Below are 18,631 nucleotides of genomic sequence, written 5' to 3' on the forward strand. Positions count from 1 at the left end.
ATTATATTTAGACTCCGTGAACTAACCCCACGGCCACACAAACATGTCAGTGACCCGGTCTGTTCTGACAGGCTGAAGGATGGACCGCACCGACGGTTGTGTTAAATGGACTGCCTTTGTACAGCGCTTTTCTAACCTGTTGCCACTCAGAGCGCTTTACAATATTGCATAACATTCACCCATTCATGCACACATTCACACACCGACGGCGGTGTCAACCACGCAGGGCGACAGCCGGCTCGTCGGGAGCAGTTAGGGCATGAGGTCTTGCTCAGGGACACCTCGGCACTCAGCTAGGAGGAGCCGGGGGATCGAACTAGCAACCTACCGGTTACCAGCTAGGATGAGCCGGGGGATCGAACTAGCAACCTTCCGGTTACCAGCTAGGAGGAGCCGGGGGATCGAACTAGCAACCTTCCGGTTACCAGCTAGGAGGAGCCGGGGGATCGAACTAGCAACCTTCAGGTTACCAGCTAGGAGGAGCCGGGGGATCGAACTAGCAACCTTCCGGTTACCAGCCAACCCGCTCTGCCTCTTGAGCCACATGCTGCCCACGAAGGCCGACGAATGGATCGAGAATAAGTGGTGAATAAAGTGGTGCGAAAGCAAGCCGTGGTGACTCGTGAGGGAATACCTTATTCAGATGTTTGGCGAGTGGCCCTGCGGTGTTGTTGCTGATGTTCTCTTTGTCCGGCGTTTCTGAACGAGAAAAATACGAGAATCCATCACATCAATGAACCCCTAAGGACCGATGAAGCAGAATCATTAAAATACCTGGGTACTTAATACCGCGAGAACGGATAATGACCAAATTAAATCTTAACGCGTGTGGTCATTTTGAGCAAAAAACGAGAGACCTGCTTGTGTGCGAGGGAATTACACGGACAGACGCACAATGAGTAACACGTTTCGCATGCATGGTTTGCTCTTCAACTTGTTAACCAAATGCTCATTTGTTAATCCAAAGAGCGGATTATGAAACAGCATTATTACGCTCACACTGCGTTCGTATTCAGCTGCGTCACGCCAGGGTCTGGAGAGATGAGTACTTATGGCTCCGAGCCCTCTAGCGCCGAGCCTTGTGCCCAGCCAAGCCTGCTCGGGCCAAATGGAGAGGGGGGGGGGGTGTGGGGGGGTTGTTGAGGGGGGGGGGGGGGGGGTTGCCCGGCTATTCTTAGACCGGACTTGTAGTTTGCCGATAACAGCAAAACAAAGAGCGAAACCCCAAACGACAGGAAAGGTGGGCACCGGCTGACGTCATCAGGGGCGACGCGTGAATCTGCCTATTTTACAAAGGATACTTAGCGCGGGCAGCCGGTGACTGGCGCTGATTCACTGATTATAGAGAAAGACTTTGATTCGATGCAAGGGGGGTTTGTTGTGTTTCCCCGATGAGACATAAGTCTCATCGGGGACCTATGGTACTCTGATGAAGAGAAAATTGCACTTGACCTGTTTTGATTTTCACAAAAATGTCACATTGACAACATTCGGATAATGTAAAGATTTCCCATTTTCTACAAAACAGGGCAATCGAAGGACACATTAGGACACTGGCACTAAATGTACGCACATATTGTGAGTTGTACGTCCTTGCACTTAAATCTGGTACTTAGCATCGTGTAGTGTCTTAACCTAGCTATCTTTGTTGCATACAGACAATGGGTTATCCTAACATTATAAGTGCTTGGCACTTGGACCTATGAACATCCTTACTGTACCGACAGCGATATATTATTTCTCCTCCTTCTGACAAATGTACTTATTGTAAGTCGCTTTGGAAAGAAGCGTTTGCCAAATGCCCCAAATGTAAATGTTAATGTACATAAAACGAATGAAGTGCGTCGGTCGGTTCTGAATCCACAGCAGACTTACGGTCGTTACTGCGGCTGTTTTCCATGACACCGTAAGGCGGGGGCAGCAGGCCGGCCATAAACTGGTGATAATTCTGTGAAGACAGGAAACACCACAGTCAACATCACCGTCAAAAACAATGATCACATTTCTTCCGTCCTGCACTGTCTTTCGTCTCGTAAGACAAAAATACTACGTCGGGCGACATCATCGGCGTGGAAGTTAAAGTTACGATGACAAACGAATGACCCGTGTGCGTGTGTGTTTCTGTGTGTGTGTGCGTGTGTGTGTGTGTGTGTGTGTGTGTGTGTGTGTGTGTGTGTGTGTGTGTGTGTGTGTGTGTGTGTGTGTGTGTGTGTGTGTGTGTGTGTGTGTGTGTGTGTGTGTGTGCGTGCGCGCACATGCAGTATACGAGCCATGTTTTGCACGGTCTGTGTGCTTCAGAGTAAGAGCGTGCACGGAGTCGTCGGGCTGCCAGGGCTGCAGTCACGGGCAGATTAATCAGGGCATAACAGTGGCTGTAAGGAACCCTCACAGCCACTGGGCCCTGCGCGTTATGTAAGACGCATTTCCCTCTGCCCATTTGTTCGTATAAATGTCACGTCTTTCTCTTTGTGACAGCCCAGAAGCGATCATATCAGAGACGGGTCAAATGCAGTTTTTTCAGCAAACAATAGTATAATTAAGTAGCTCTAGGCTTTCTATATTCCATGCAGCTGTCCAACTTCACCCTATTAAAGTATAACAATATAAGAACTTGAAGTGATATGACTACAGTGTAACAGTAACGTCTGTGTTATCGAATGCATTCGATGGATGTAAGGAAGCTGGGGTCAACCGGTCTGCGGGTTACATGTAGAGGTAAAGAGTACAGTGTGAGCTCTCTGAACGAGCTCTGATAAAATAGCTTATTGTGGTCCGCTTGGCAGCAGAGCTCTCAACAAGGTCGCCAGAGACCCGCTGAAAGGCAGGAATCGGGAGTCATCTGATACATTATGACAAAGTGCTCTCAGAGGTCGTGCTTGAATTAAATTCTAACCTCCGAGGTCGCTTAACCGCATTAAGAACATCAGAATCCCCTCTCCTCCCCTCTCTCCCCTCCGACAGAAGCCATTTAAAAATCCCATAATGACCTCATTAAAAAGAAAAAATGCTTTCTCACTAATCTTCATGAAGAGCTGTGAAATCGACTTGGGAATATCCGAACCGTGCAGCGATAAACATCACAATTCCAGATCCCCAATGGCCTTCATCAGCCTAGACGCAAAATTCTATTAACATCATTTAGCAGACACTTTTATCCTAAGAGAAATGCAGTGAAATACGTAATTCTCACACATCTCAATGACGAGCAGGTGTGTGTGTGTGTCGGGGAGGGAGGGGGTAAGGTTAGGGAGCATTTTGCTCAAGGACCCCTAGAGGAAGTCTGCGGGCACCGGGCTTCGAACCAAGAACCTTTCGGCTCCGACGCGAGCGGCTTCTTTCAGCGGACTTAAGAAGCAAACCGATGACGTTAGCGGGACAGAAGAGGAAGCTAATGGAGCGACACCTCGCGTGGCCAGAGAACCACTTTGAGCTGGCGCTGGGGGACAGTACTGGGTCCACTGGGAGGTGGAGAGGGAGGAGCGGCACGCTGGCTGGAGCGGGTGGAGGCGGCAGCAGCCAGGGTGGGGATGTTTTTTCAAGATTGGATTAGTGGGGGATTAAGAGTATTGTCGGGTGCGTAAAACCACTCAGTGTTTATTTTGCCAGCGATGACGTCGCAGCCCGCGCTGCACTCGCTGTGACTCCTGCTTGGGACGAGGGAATGCAACGGAAAACAAATCGCTCACGGCAACAGAAAAACGACTGGCGAAGCATGTTAAGTGTTAGGTGGCGTCGCTTCGCAAGAATAGAGCGGGAAGCTTCCCACCAAGGAAAATGGGAAGCAAGTTTAACATTTGACTGACTTTGTTTTTTATTTTGTCTTGCATTGCAGGTATCACTATGTGTAACATATCTTAATTTCCCCTTAATACCAATAATTCAGAAGGACTATAAATCAAAGTAAAAGTAAAGTCCATCAGCCTGATAAAATAGTACATTTGTATTGTATTGTTTCCGATGCGGAGCGGGATGTAGTTCATCTCCTTCAGGAATCCATAAAGATGATGTATCTTAATATGAGTTTATCCCCCTTCCTTCCTGCCTCCCGGCAACAAGAATGGACTTCATTTGGACAATGCGTTACGTCACGGCTACGCCGACGGCAACATAAACATTAAGGCTTTTGGTAGACAGTTACATAACATTAGTATTCCACCAGGACCCTGACCTTCTACATAAAACACAACAACTACAATAAAACATAAACCGTTTAAATGCTGTTCCTTTTTATCATTTAGCCGTCAGAGACAGAGTGCCAAGAAGGAATTTGGCCTGACTACAGCTGCGTATTATGTGCTCAATGGTAGTTTATGGAATTATAATTGTAATAATAGATCTATGATGATCACAGCCTGCTCTCCACACAGGGGGCAAGGCATGACAGGGTTTTAATGGGATTGTAAAGCACCGCGACACTATGCATCAGTCCAAGAAACCTTCAGAACTTTCAAGGAGCTGCTGCAGCCAACGTGCGTAAATACTGTTTAAGGGCCTTGTTCAAATCGATGGTAAATCAAATCATGATGGAGCTAGGAATGGGATGCAAACTATTTTAAAACATACTTTAACGCGAATCCTCAACATTCTTTCCAAATACATTTGTAATTCTGATCCATAAAAGTTACTTTGTCGATCAAGTATTTCCTTGTATTATATCAAGGCTTAACTATGGATGAACAGCATATTAAACAGGAAAAGTCGAACATATATTTAAGTTTAAGTAATACATTAGCAATTTAAGTAATGTACACAGAAATAAATGGACACATGGGCATTCAACGAGGGAAGCCATCCTAATTAAAGATAAGACAGACACACCTTTTTAAACAGGAAAGCATTGATCATCCACGTAAAAAACAGACTTTAACCATGACTGTGCCCCTCCTTCCCCTGGCTGTGGTTAACACAGCGGACCGAACCGGCTGACAGTTAGCATGCACAACAGAACAACTCCATGCTATATTTACACTAAACCAACTATACCTCACTCACCATAAATAATGAAACAAACTACAACCCGGCACTGAATCTTCTGCACATGCACCAAACATGCTGCGATATATACCCCCCCCCCCCCCCCCCCCCGGAGTCCAGACCCTGACCTAACCTCTCCACCCCAGACCCCCCCCAGACCTCCTGGACCTACTACTACCTCAGGGTACTAACACACACACACACACACACACACACACACACACACACACACACACACACACACACACACACACACACACACACACACGTCCAGACCTGGTCGCGTGTGCCCTGGTCCCCCTCTCCTCCGGGGGGGCCATGCTTATGCACGCCCCCCCCCCCCCCCCCCACACTCCCTCGGAGCGTTGCTCTGCATGGGTGCACACTTGTGTGCATTGAATTATTCACCCGGATTACGCAACGCGTGCATGTTCTCCACGCTCTCCGACAGACTCACACGATTGCCGTGTTTTACGGGACGCGTCCGGAGGTCCGAGACGGATACACGCACGGTTTTAAGAAGCGGTTTTTTTTTTATTTCAGGGCTACATGTTCTGGTATGTTATACGTTATTCTTCACTTGTTTCCACAAATTCAAAGCTGAAACTATTTTGTAATCTGGTCGGCATTCCATCCCTGCTGTGAGAAGAAAAAGAAGAAACATTGCAATGTTGACAAGTTTGACCCTGCCTGTCTTACCGGGCGCTGCTGTGAGCCGAGGCCCCTCGTCCAGGTGTACCTCCAACCGCTCTGGTTCCCCACACCTCCTCTGCCCAGGGGTTGGCGACCCCCCCAAACCTGGGGGTCTGCCGTACAGTCCTGACCCCTCGGAACACCTGGGGAGTCTAGCGTTCGGTCCTGACCGCCGGGTCCTTGTTGTGTGAGTCTAGCGTTCGGTCCAGACCACCTGGGGTCCAAAATGAAGTCCTGACCTCTCGGTCCACCTGGGGTCTAGCGCGCGGTTCCCGACGTCCCGACGAGGTCCTGCTGGGGGTTCGACGTGCGTTCCCGACCCCTAGGTCCTCCTGGGAGTCTAGCATGCGGTCCCGACCACTAGGTCCGACTGGGGGTCTACGGTGCGGCGGGCTGCGCTGTGGCCCCTGGGGGTCTACGGTGCGGCGGGCTGCGGTGTGGCGCCTGGGGGTCTACGGTGCGGCGGGCTGCGCTGTGGCCCCTGCCTCCTTGCTGCTGTCAGGCCAGAGAGAGCAGACTGACACACGGGGCCCGGCAGAGGGCCAGTCCCCGGCTCACTTCCTCCCAGCCATGGTTGCTAGGCGATTACTCCCTCCCACCTTCCACCGCCCTCTCTCCCTCTCTCTCTCTCTCTCTCTCTCCCTCTCTCTCTCTCTCTCTCTCTCTCTCTGGCCCTCCCTCTCTATTGCTCTCTCTTTATCTCTCTCTTTACACTCTCTCCCTCTCTTGCTCTCTCTCTCTCTCTCTCTTCACTCTCTGTCCCTCTCTCTCTGGCTCTCCCTCTCTTCCTCCGCACTCTCTAACTCTGTTCGTCTCTCTCTCTCTCTCTCTCTCTCTCTCTATTTCTCCCTTCTTACTCTCTGTCCCGCTCTCCCTAACTCTCTTGCGCTCATTTTCTCTCTTCTCTCACACTATCTATATCTCTCTACCTCTCTTGGTCTCCTTTTCTTTATCTTTCTCTACCTCTCTTTACTGCTCTTTACTTATTTCTCTCTCTCTCTCTCTCTCTCTCTCTCTCTCTCTCTCTCTCTCTCTCTCTCTCTCTCTCTCTCTCTCTCTCTCTCTCTCTCTCTCTCTCTCTCTCTCTCTCTCTCTCTCTCTCTCTCTCTCTCTCTCTCTCTCTCTCTCTCTCTCTCTCTCTCTCATCACCCTCTCTATCTCTCTCCCATAAAATACAAATCTGACTCTTTACTTCAATATTTCACCTGAACAGTATCTACCAGACTTTGGCACCACTTTTACTCATCCGTTTCCATTTCCTCTTCGTCCAACGCCCCTGTATGTGGTAACGTATGTGACCTGGCGTATGTGATCTGTATGTGATGTGACGTTACATGTGTACAGTATGTGCTGTTGCATGTGATGTGCAGTTACATCTGTATGTGATGTAACGTTACAGATGTATGTGCTGTAGCATGTGGAGTGGCGTTACATTTGTATGTGCTGTTGTATGTGATAACATCACTTACCAACCCTGTAAGTGATGTTGCATTACATACATGATGCGGCATTACATCTGCATGTGATGTCGCATTACACCTGTATGTGAGTTGGCGTGACTTCTGTATGTGCTGTTGCATTTGACGTGGCGTTACATATATGACGTGGCGTTACATATATGATGTGGCATTAGGTATGTGAGGTCCAGGGCTCTAGCCTCCGTTCACATTAAGCCTCTCCCCTCTGACAAGGCCCTTTTATCTCTGACCTTGTTAGCGATCACCGACTCACAGGACAGCTGCGTTCTAAACTCGTTGGGTCCTTAAAGGGATATGCGGAGATATCTGCCTGTCTTACACCGATTCAGACGTTGGTTGATTCAAAACTCAACATCGTGCATCCCGAAGGGGAGTTCACTGGGTTAGCGTTTGCTTTGAGTTAGCCGTCTCCGTTGACACGCAGGGAAACAGTAGCCTAGCTCTTGTTCATGTGATGGAAATCCACTTTGACGGTGACATCACCGTAACACATTGGCATGGTCCCATTCTTTGGCAGAATTATTTTCTCTGCGATACATTCTCTCATACTTTTTACCTCATATGAATCCGTATTAGGATGCTTTTAAATCTCAGCAATCATTTTTCTTTTCATCCATATACAAATTTAGGAACGACGCATTACAGACGCATTTTTTGTAATTCAGAACTCAAGTAAGGATCCGTACGACTTGACACAAGTAATCCATCGAGTGGATTCTGCGCTCGGTGGGACGCCATGTTGAAAGGGCACGAGGTTCCGTGGAAAACACGGCACTGGGCCAGGGATCGGGGGGGGGAGCAGGTGTGGATCAATGTGGATCTGAATCCGTCGTCCTCCGCCACTCAACAGCACACAGCCCAGCTGCTGGGGAACCCAACAAACGCCCTGATTACCAGAACGCAAAGGGAACTAATGGCACATAGAAACCACAGCTTGTGCTCTGGAGAGGGAAATGCATGTGCTTTAAATATGACCACTCACTCTGTTTCGAGGCATGGATCTTTTTGTAAACGTGCAAAAAAATAAAAATGAAATGACAGTCGTTTGACAAAGACTTCCTTTGCAGAATTGTTTTTGAATGGTCTGCAACTGTAAAAATTGACATCACTTCAAATTGAAATTAAAAAAGCATCTTTCACTCATTCGCCGCTTCGTATTACAACTGTCTGTGTATCACCCAGTGTCGCCCATGAGATGAAATGGATGTCTTGTGTATGGAGATATTCTGAGTAACGCCGTGGAAGATACAAGATATCTTGAGACAACATGGTGGCTAATGTACACGCACTGCGTTTGTGTTCTGTACTCAAGGAATATGTTGGCGTGTTCCCATGGAAGCCATCCATCTTGTACTTCACGGATAATGTAATAGATCACATTGAACTCTTTTTCTAAGTGATGTAATTACGACATCATTGATTGAATCACAGCGCAGTCCACTTGACTACAGGGGACCTAACGATGAAACAATGTTCAGCACACTCACTGGCATTAGTTCATGGCATTATGGAGCTCCTAAATGCTAAACGCTGTGCGTACAGGTATTAATAAACTGTTACGGCAATTTGTTCATTGACCAGTTTTTATTTTCCTTTCCTCTTCTGGTTACATTCCAGACCTCGGAGGAATAGATAAGGAAATAAACAGCAGCACTGTTGATGCAAATCTTGCTACACTTCCCATGCATGTGTCTGTTTATGTGTGCATCCACGCGTGTGCATGTGTGTGTGTGTGTGTGTGTGTGTGTGTGTGTGTGTGTGTGTGTGTGTGTGTGTGTGTGTGTGTGTGTGTGTGTGTGTGTGTGTGTGTGTGTGTGTGTGTGTGTGTGTGTGTGTGTGTGCGTGTGTGTATCCGCTGTGCACTGGGAAGGAATCTGGCTCGCTTTTGCCTATAGCTCGGAACTATGAAGGACCCCCCCTCCCTAGTTACACACACACACACATGCACACACTTACACACACACACACACACACACACACACACACACACACACACACACACACACACACACACACACACGCTCAGACCCCAGAGGCCACACACTGAGTCTCTGCCACTTCCTGTTCATCAGCTCTCTCTACTGACTGCCCATCAGGGAGCCTGCAGGACCCCCTCGTCCTCCTACACCTCCTCCTCCTCCTCCTCCTCCTCCCACTCCTCCTCCTCCACCTCCTCACCACTCCTCCTCCTTCCTCCACTCCTCCTCCTCCTCCTCCTCCTGCATCTCCTCACATCACCCCTCCTCATTCACCTCCTCCTCCTCCTCCTCTCCTCCTCCCTCTCCTCCTGCCCACTCTCCCACTCCTCCTCCTCCTCCTCCCTCCCTCCTCCTCCTCCCCTGCCCCTCCTTCCTCCTCCTCCTGCCTCTCTCCTCCTCCTCCTCCTCCCCACTCCTCCTCCTCCTCCTCTTCCCTCACATCACCCCTCCACCCCCACCGATCAACAGGCTGCCCTCCAGCCGGAACACACACCACCAAGAGAGAGCTCCAACGTCCCTCTGTGAGCCAGCCCCTGCGCCTGCACCCTGCCTCTGAACAACCTGCTGCAGTAAAGGTGTAATGTTCCCTCACACTTATAGTCACTTTTCTGACGTGACCTTTTAGGGAGGCGTTTGTTTGTGTTTTGGAGTTGTCAGGGGAGACCAATCCGCCATGAGAGACACGGAGTGTGGGGGGGTTTATTCCCTAAAACAAGAACAAGGTAGACCAAAATGTAAACGGGGAACCCAACATAAAATAAAAGGGTTAAACAACTGAATGTTGTGACGGCTGTCTTAATTAATATAAGTCCTATGTTTTTGATTTAGTTGTGAGTTTGTTTAGAATAGAGAATTATGAAAATACATTATTAATATATATGACGCAGAGTTATATCAGATACAATATCTTATGCCAAACAAACCACTAGTTCTGAAACTCAAAAGTCAGTGTGTAAGTGTGTATATGTGCTGTGTGTATCTGCCTGTGTGTATCTGCCTGTGTGTGTATGTGTGTGTGTGTGTGTGTGTGTGTGTGTGTGTGTGTGTGTGTGTGTGTGTGTGTGTGTGTGTGTGTGTGTGTGTGTGTGTGTGTGTGTGTGTGTGTGTGTGTGTGTGTGTGCGACTGTGCGTGCATGTGTGTGTGATTGTAACAGCTCTCCTCCCCGGGAGTCTCCATCTTAGCCGCGGTCAGACACAGGAAACAAAGATATGATGAGGAGATCTGAGGCTGTGTGTGCGTGTGCGTGCGCGTGCGTGTGCGTGTGCTTGTGCGTGTCTGTGTGTGCGTAGACTGGTTATGCAAGCATTCACAGACCAGAGTCATTTGTGAGCAGTCATGGACAGATAGGAAATGTAAGAGTCTGATAGGTTGGGAATAAAACATAAAATATGTATGTATAGAGAGTCATTAAAATATCTCTGTATCTATAGAGAGATGTTTTTATGACTTTGGAGTATAGAGATGTGTTAATGGCCTCCCACACATTGTGTCTCCGCGGTAGTGTTGCGCATGCAATTCCTAAGAACACAGTGAATGATAAAGTTATGCCTGTTATCTCTGTCTTAAAACCCATAAAAGACTGCGGAAGAATACCATAAAAAATGTTCCACGTATGAAAGTGTGTTTGTGTGCATAACCCATGAAACCGTTCTGAAGTCTTTCAGCTGGAGATTAAAATGTGTGGTGGGAAAAAATGAGTGTGAAGTGAATAATTCTCTTGTAATCGTTACAAAGAGATCCAATGCCTTCGGGGTTGTCCAGGCCCGGTGGTCCCAGACAGTCTTCCTCCATGGTAGGAGGACTCTGCTTTCCTCCTGGCCAGGAAATGGAGGTGTAGGAGATGTAGGACTGTGTACCCCACGTTCAGACTGTGTCCAAAGCTCAGCCTCAGCTCTGAACCACAAGTCTAAACCTAGACTCTAAACCCAGACTCTAAACCCAGAATCTAAACCCAAACTCTAAACCCAGACTCTAATCCCAGACTCTAAACCTAGACTCTTAACCCAGATTTTAAAACCAGACTCCAAACCTTGACCATGACCCCCACGTTACGACCGGTCCTCCAAACAGTCAATACATATTCTGCATATTTTCAGTGTTTTAAATATTTAAATCATGAATCATTAACACAGCTGGTAAGAAGTGTGATGACACATAAATCTCTTCTCATAACAACCAACGCCTTCAACATCCAGCCGGTGCCGTCATCATCGCGGCCACAATGTCACAGGAAAGCGTGTAAATCAGTCTGTTTCAATACAGACCGCAGGCGGGATACATTGAGTTTTATGAGCCGAGTATAACAACAGCCGAGCCGGACGCGCTGATTGGTTGACGGACGGACCCGGTCCTCAGAGTATCATTGGTCGAGGCCTTCCTCATAGTCGCGTAAACAACAAAGTCAATGTCGCGGTGTGAATTATAGACGATACGTCCGAAGGAGTTAACGCAGCTCACGGACAGCAAAGAGGCCTATTCATTAATGAAGGACAGCTGTCCAATAGAAACACTAACTGACGAAGAAAGAGGAGAGAGAGAGACCTGTCGTTATTCTGTTGCATTCACAACGCTTGGAAGGAATTTACCACCAGATTCAAGTGAATAAATGTTCTAAGAAAGAAAATATAGAAATAGAAATATCTATATGGTTAATATAACTAAATATGAGTAGCATAGATTGGACTACTGTTCGCAAAAATACATATCAAATAAAATATAATTAAAAAAATATATTCATCTAATAAAATAGAGTAAATACAACAAGAAACAGAACCCAAAGTAGCCGTAAGAGAAACGTAATGTCAGAGTTATCCTGAGCCCAGATCTGATATAAAGACCGGGCCGGTATTGAGACACAGACACAGGCCAGAGTCTCACACCCTGGGGCTCACCGGAACCAGACCTCCTGAATGATATAGGAGGACAGCCCTGCTCAAAGGCTGCAGCAGTACAACAGCGAGAGTAGCTCTTTAACAGTGTGACCTACAGCTCAAGTCATGGGTTTGTGGCCCGGACGTTGGTTGATGCTGATCTGCATCCGTTAATCGTAAACAGTGTAGTAGTGTTAATGTTTTCATATAGTACACGGCTCAGGTAAGCACCAAGTTTATTACCAGTTTTACATTTTGAGTTTAAAAAAATGACAAGCCCACAATCAGATTAGCTTAGAGATGGTACCTCTGTATTTCCATCTTCAAATTGGTTGTAAAAAAACCAGTTGTATTTGGAATTTCTAATTAAAATGTTGTTCAAATGTACTTGTATACGCCTTAAATTATTATTATCATCATTAAGGTTATCAAGAGTTCCGTCAATAAAAATATGTATTTTGTGACACTGCAGCACCATCTAGTGGAGCATGCCGGCTCATGCTGGCAGGAGCCAGCGAAATGTCATGCAGAAAATAAAAAGTTAACTAAAGAGTTAAGACTATAAAACAAGGCCCCTTCCGCACAGCCCGGCTTCTTAGTTACACTTAAAACCCATAATCAATAATACAATAAGGTTTAAAGCTCGGACTGACTGACCACAGTGAGACAAACAGCACTCTCAGCATAGCTGAAACCACACGGGTATGAATAATAAAGACCAACAGGACACAGTATTACACACTGTACAATTTACGCATTGCTCTCAGGTTGCTAAGACACTGTAAGTTATATAAATATCTGTATTTCCTCTGTCAATTGTCCATAATTCTATTACCGTGAATGTATAATTATCCCTAATGTGTTTAATAATGTATATATTGCGAACTAGGCTATTTGCATGCAAAAAACATTTTGGTAGAGAAAAGCAAATCATATAGGAAACGTTCAGAGCCTAAACCCATGTTTCAGCTCAAATATGAACGCTATAATATTCAAAGAAAATGTGCTTTGGTCTGAGAGTTCTAAGAAGGGGGATTTCTTATCGCCATGGTTACAGCCCAAGCCTAATTTGCTCCAATTTGTTTTTAAGCTGTGGCCAAAGTAGTTTTAGCGTAGCATCAGTGTGAGCATCGCCTCGTGGGCGTGTCTGTTCAGGCCTGAAGCCAAAAGTGATCAGCCTGTCAGGCCTGAACCCATCATAAAGGATCAGCCTGTCACTCACCCCTCATAAAGGAACAGCCTGTCACTCACCCCCAACAAAGGAACCGCCTGTCACTCACCCCTCATAAAGGAACAGCCTGTCACTCACCCCTCATAAAGGAACAGCCTGTCACTCACCCCTCATAAAGGAACAGCCTGTGACTCACCCCTCATGAAGGAACAGCCCGTCACTCACCCCTCATAAAGGATCAGCCTGTCACTCACCCCTCATAAAGGATCAGCCTGTCACTCACCCCCCACAGACACCTGAAGTCCGTCTGTCCGAGGCGCAGCAGCTCGCTGGTCTCCCGGGTGACGAGGGTTGCGTGGCGCGGCCGGTCGTCCAGGACCGACTCCCCGAACGCCGTCCCGGCCCCCAGCGTACAGATGGTGACCGCATCCTAGGACAGAGAACCAGGTGAGGGCCGGAACCAGGTGAGGGCCGGAACCAGGTGAGGGCCGGAACCAGGTGAGGGCCGAAACCAGGTGGGGGCCGAGAACCAGGTGAGGGCCACAACCAGGTGAGGGCCCGGAACCAGGTGAGGGCCCGGAACCAGGTGAGGGCCCGGAACCAGATGAGGGCCCGGAACCAGGTGAGGGCCCGGAACCAGGTGAGGGCCACAAACAGGTGAGGGCCCGGAACCAGGTGAGGGCCCGGAACCAGTTGAGGGCCGAGAACCAGGGGAGGGCCACAACCAGGTGAGGGCCCGGAACCAGGTGAGGGCCTGGAACCAGGTGAGGGCCGAGAACCAGGTGAGGGCCGGAACCAGGTGAGGGCCGGAACCAGGTGACGGCCACAACCAGGTGAGGGCCACAACCAGGTGAGGGCCTGGAACCAGGTGAGGGCCGGAACCAGGTGAGGGCCGAGAACCAGGTGAGGGCCTGGAACCAGGTGAGGGGCCAGAACCAGGTGAGGGGCCAGAACCAGGTGAGGGGCCAGAACCAGGTGAGGGGCCACAACCCGGTGAGGACCAGAACCCGGTGAGGGCCAGAACCCGGTGAGGGCCAGAACCCGGTGAGGGCCCCTCCCTCCATCTTACAGGACCCAGGGACCCCCAAGAAGGACATGCTGATAAATGGACTGCATTTATAAAGTGCTTCGCTAACCATTGGCCACTCAAAGCGCTTTACAATTTTGCCTAACATTCACCCACCCATGCATACATTCACACACCGACGGCAGTGGGAAGCATGCAAGGCGAAAGCCAGCGCGTCGGGAGCAGTAAGGGTGAGGTGTTTTTCTTGCTCAGGGACACCTCTCCGGGGAGCCGGGGATCGAACCAGCGACCTTTCCGGTGACCAGCCAACCCGCTCTACCTCCTGAGCCACATGACGCTCTGGCAACATATTGATGCGGTATGGGAATGCTAACTGTGTGGACGGGATAAACACTCCACAAAGCTCACCGTTATCTTACAGCTCATTTTAAATCTCATATCCAGGGGATTATAAGGGTCTACTGGAGAATCTGACGGCACAGTATCGGCATTTTCTTGGCAAACGTGTACAGGATGGCTAAAAGATCGATCATACTTATTGATCGGCGGGGGGAAGAGTCGCAGTCGCCCTATCGATTCCCAAACCTCGGGGGAAATTAGGTCCTACCTGGTGATTCGCTGTTTCGGACACCTTAACATCCAGCGAGCCTGACAGCACAGCGTACCAACTGGTACCGATGTCTCCCTGGCGATACACTGGGGAAATAACCCATAAACACATAAAAACATCATGTATATGTCAACCTAAGGCTTTGATGATTTAGGTTTTTATGATTTACTCACATTTAACGTTTCCTTTTTATTTAACTCTTGTTTTGTTACAATGTATTTTTCTTTTTTATAAAAAGACAGAAATAGTTAGATGGAGATAATGTCACCCACTCAAAACCAGCACATACACAACAGCCCAGCTCTACGAGTGAACACCTACACGTGATGCCTCTCTCCAGGTATTCGTAGAAGCCCTGCATACATATCTGCTGCAGCACACTTGGGTGGAACCTCTCAAAGGCCTTGAGGTTCTGCAGCCGAGCCAGGATGACGTCCACGTCTTCTCTGGATCGCTCTGTGGGCCTGCAGGGAAGGAGGAGAAGATGTTTGGGACGAGGGATTCATGCGAGTAACGGGATTATTATCGTCTGATTGACTCGAAAAAACGAACTAGGCTTATTAATGATACCGTCCAATAGATGGCGCTACAGTGAATTCACCTATAGGCAATTTGCATAAATCTGTTATATATGCCTCTTTCTTTTAAGAGTCATAATAGGGCCTAAACATCGTGTTGAGAGGAGGTTAATATTGTTTTTTCTCTCATCACTTTCCAAAGAAAGTCTGTCACACAAACAATTACATAAGATGAACAAATACAAATTTCAGGGAAATATGAAATATACAATCTTGGCATGCCATCATGTATCACTTGTGCATTTCTGCATTAAAACCTGAATGCATGATAACATTAAATATGAATGCTGCATTTATAAATGTATTTAGTTTGGTCAAAAGGTGCAATTCATCCTCTGCGTCAGTCTCCAGCGCCGGATCAGAGGGTGTAAACACACCTGGCCAGTCCTTTAATGTTTAAAGGTGGTGTACTTTGAACCGGTGAGAGGGCTACTCTTCTTATCTAGACCCTCCCTCCCCTCTCACAAAGACATATATAGAGGGCCTATTAGGCCTTGTTTAACACATTAGGACACGTGAGGAGTATTCAACGAATCGACAGTGAGAATTAAAACATTCGTAAATAATGATTATTTAACGGTCACATAAAAAATCCCTCTATAAAGCCGTTAGTCTGACTGCTTTTTGATGGGAGGATTGATTTGACAGACAAGCCACAGCCTTCTGGAGAAGTCACTGGATTTACACACTATGCTTCTCAGCAATATGAGAATATTTGGAGAAAATTAAATTAAATAATGAATCCAAGGCTAATAAAACTAGATTTGTCGAATGAATATAACCCAGACTCTCACTCTCTCTCTCTCTCTCTCTCTCTCTCTCTCTCTCTCTCTCTCTCTCTCTCTCTCTCTCTCTCTCTCTCTCTCTCTCTCTCTCTCTCTCTCTCTCTCTCTCTCTCTCTCTCTCTCTCTCTCTCTCTCTCTCTCTCTCTCTCTCTCTCTCTCTCTCTCTCTCTCTCTATACATAAATACTTTCATAATGTTATATTCTTCAGACAGTATCGCTAACAGGCTTTAAATTGCTTCGATAATAATTAGGCTATAGGTTTACCTGCCTTTGTCTTAATATGGTAATAATCCCATGAATGTGCACCTCAATTATCAACTATTGCAAAAAGTAATTTATTTACTTCCCATCGTAATACATACACATTTCAACCAGTTTAACATCCTGATCCAGACTAGAGCGATATGAAGTGAACACATGATGCTGATGCACGGTGCGGGCTCAAGACTGTGGCCACAGCCATCTGACTCCGCTGTGCAGCATGTCCCTTCGTCAAGGAGTTCCCAAACGCTTGGGAACCACATCATGGCTCAATATTGGCCATGTAAACACTAAAGCCTATTTGTCATAGTTTAGGAAGTATTTAAACCAGAAAACAGCGCGGTGCATCGAAACTAGGATGATTATAGTTAGTCCAGGTAGGTCACACACCATCAGCCCTGGACTAGATGGCGAGTGTCGTAGCCTATGATACGAAAACTATGAGTGACAAGTGACATATGCACTAGGTGTCATGCTTGAGTGTAGGATTTACCTCTTATCTAGACATATGATCCACCCGGCGGACGCAGACGGATGGGAAGAAGTGTGCGCGGCAACCATCGTCGGAGAGATCACAGGAGAGACACGTTGTGGCGGTGGATGCAGGAGGGGAGGGCTTGACTTGCGCCTGGGCTGGGAGAAGACCCTGGATTTTAACATTATTCCGGTCGACCGTGACGCAAATTCCGGTTTTACTACCGATGAGCTATTAACGCCAGTTAACAGTCCCGGAGCGAGAATGAGAACAAGACAAGAAGAAAAAAGTTGTTTTTTTTACGAAGATGAATCAAAGTCAATGCAATACATAAAATGATTTTACGTTAACAAATATCCCTTTGTTGGAAGTCCCGCCCCATCTATAGCCTCTCGCTGCTAAACCTGTCTCTCGCTCTCTCTCGCTCTCTCTCTCGCTCGCTCTCTCTCGCTCTCTCTCTCTCTCGCCAATAACGCTAATCTAAAGCATCCCGTTCCAGGCGATTCGGCGTGAGATGAGAAACGATGTTAGTTAGCTGTTCACCTCCCTTGTGACCTCCATTGTGTCTTTTGCGCAGGTGCGCAAATGCCTTCCTTGTCATATCCTCGATCCCTGGGGAAATAAATTCGGGGGCTTACCTGGTGTTTACCAACGTCTTAACGTGTTTTCTTTTGGCCAGACAAATTAACCCCTAAACTATTAGTTTTGTCGAAACGACAGGTTGTAAAAGGTGGGGACAGCTGGATCGTGTCAGGAAATAATGTATGAATTGAACATGCAGCCTGGGTTGAGATGAATCACTCCTGAACAACAATAAAAGAGCCATTACTCACTTCCCTTGTTACCCAGGATTTAGTTTAGAGTCAAAGGGAGTAATTTAGTTTAGAGTCAAACGTTGTGATAGATCATAAGAGTATTGTGAAATGAGCCACTGGACAGCAGCTTAATGTCATTTCAGGGCGTGTATGGCACTGTATGTGTGGAAGTATTGTCTTGTTTTATTCAATCAGACCTTAGCCAGTCTGTTTGAACAATATGCCCTCATGAGAAAAAAAATCCTTAGAAACGTACTCAGATCTCAACCACGGATATCTTCTTCATAAAACTCTCCATGTGTCCACAATTCTTTGACTTAAATCAGTGCAGATACACGAGCTGCCAGATCTCTCTTAACTTTATGAATCCAGATTCAATATGAACAGAGGTTTCGTGTTCTGCGGCGACTGCAGTCCAGATGGTTTGAGAGTGTGTGTACACTGCCCAGGGAGCGAATGACAGCTGCAGAGGGATGCACACACACACACACACACACACACACACACACACACACACACACACACACACACACACACACACACACACACACACACACACACACACACACATACACATACACATACACATACACACATACACACACACACACACACACACACACACACACACACACACACACACACACACACACACACACACACACACACACAAACTAACTAGCCAGCACACAAGGGAGTTCTCCACTGAAATATCTCAGAACGATCTAGGGCAGCAGTGGTGGGAAAACCGTGCATGGGATCTCTCCGCATTGAATTTCCTCGTCAGGAGTATACATCATCATGAGGCTTCGCGATCATTAATGGATAATTGGCATATTGGTTTGACTTCAGACACTCAGAACATGCCTTGAAAGGATTTTCCACAGAACGTAGTAACTGTGGTGTGAGAGAG

General features: G+C 47.4%; 1 protein-coding gene across 1 annotated transcript in view; it reads right to left on the bottom strand.

Annotated features, from left to right (window-relative positions):
* Positions 1-17,000, bottom strand: part of rapgef4b (Rap guanine nucleotide exchange factor 4b) — a 22,930-nt gene extending 5,930 nt beyond the window's left edge. The window contains exons 1-6 of the mRNA XM_056580510.1: positions 16,922-17,000; positions 15,125-15,267; positions 14,801-14,889; positions 13,450-13,596; positions 1,876-1,948; positions 635-699 (exon numbers count right to left, since the gene is read on the bottom strand). Coding sequence (XP_056436485.1) covers positions 635-699; positions 1,876-1,948; positions 13,450-13,596; positions 14,801-14,889; positions 15,125-15,267; positions 16,922-16,989 — 585 coding nt within the window. The 5' untranslated portion in view covers positions 16,990-17,000. The remainder of the gene's footprint in view (positions 1-634; positions 700-1,875; positions 1,949-13,449; positions 13,597-14,800; positions 14,890-15,124; positions 15,268-16,921) is intronic.
* Between the last annotated feature and the right edge of the window lie 1,631 nt (positions 17,001-18,631).

This window comes from Gadus chalcogrammus, chromosome 20 (genome assembly GCF_026213295.1).
Source record: "Gadus chalcogrammus isolate NIFS_2021 chromosome 20, NIFS_Gcha_1.0, whole genome shotgun sequence".
Classification (NCBI taxonomy): domain Eukaryota; kingdom Metazoa; phylum Chordata; class Actinopteri; order Gadiformes; family Gadidae; genus Gadus; species Gadus chalcogrammus.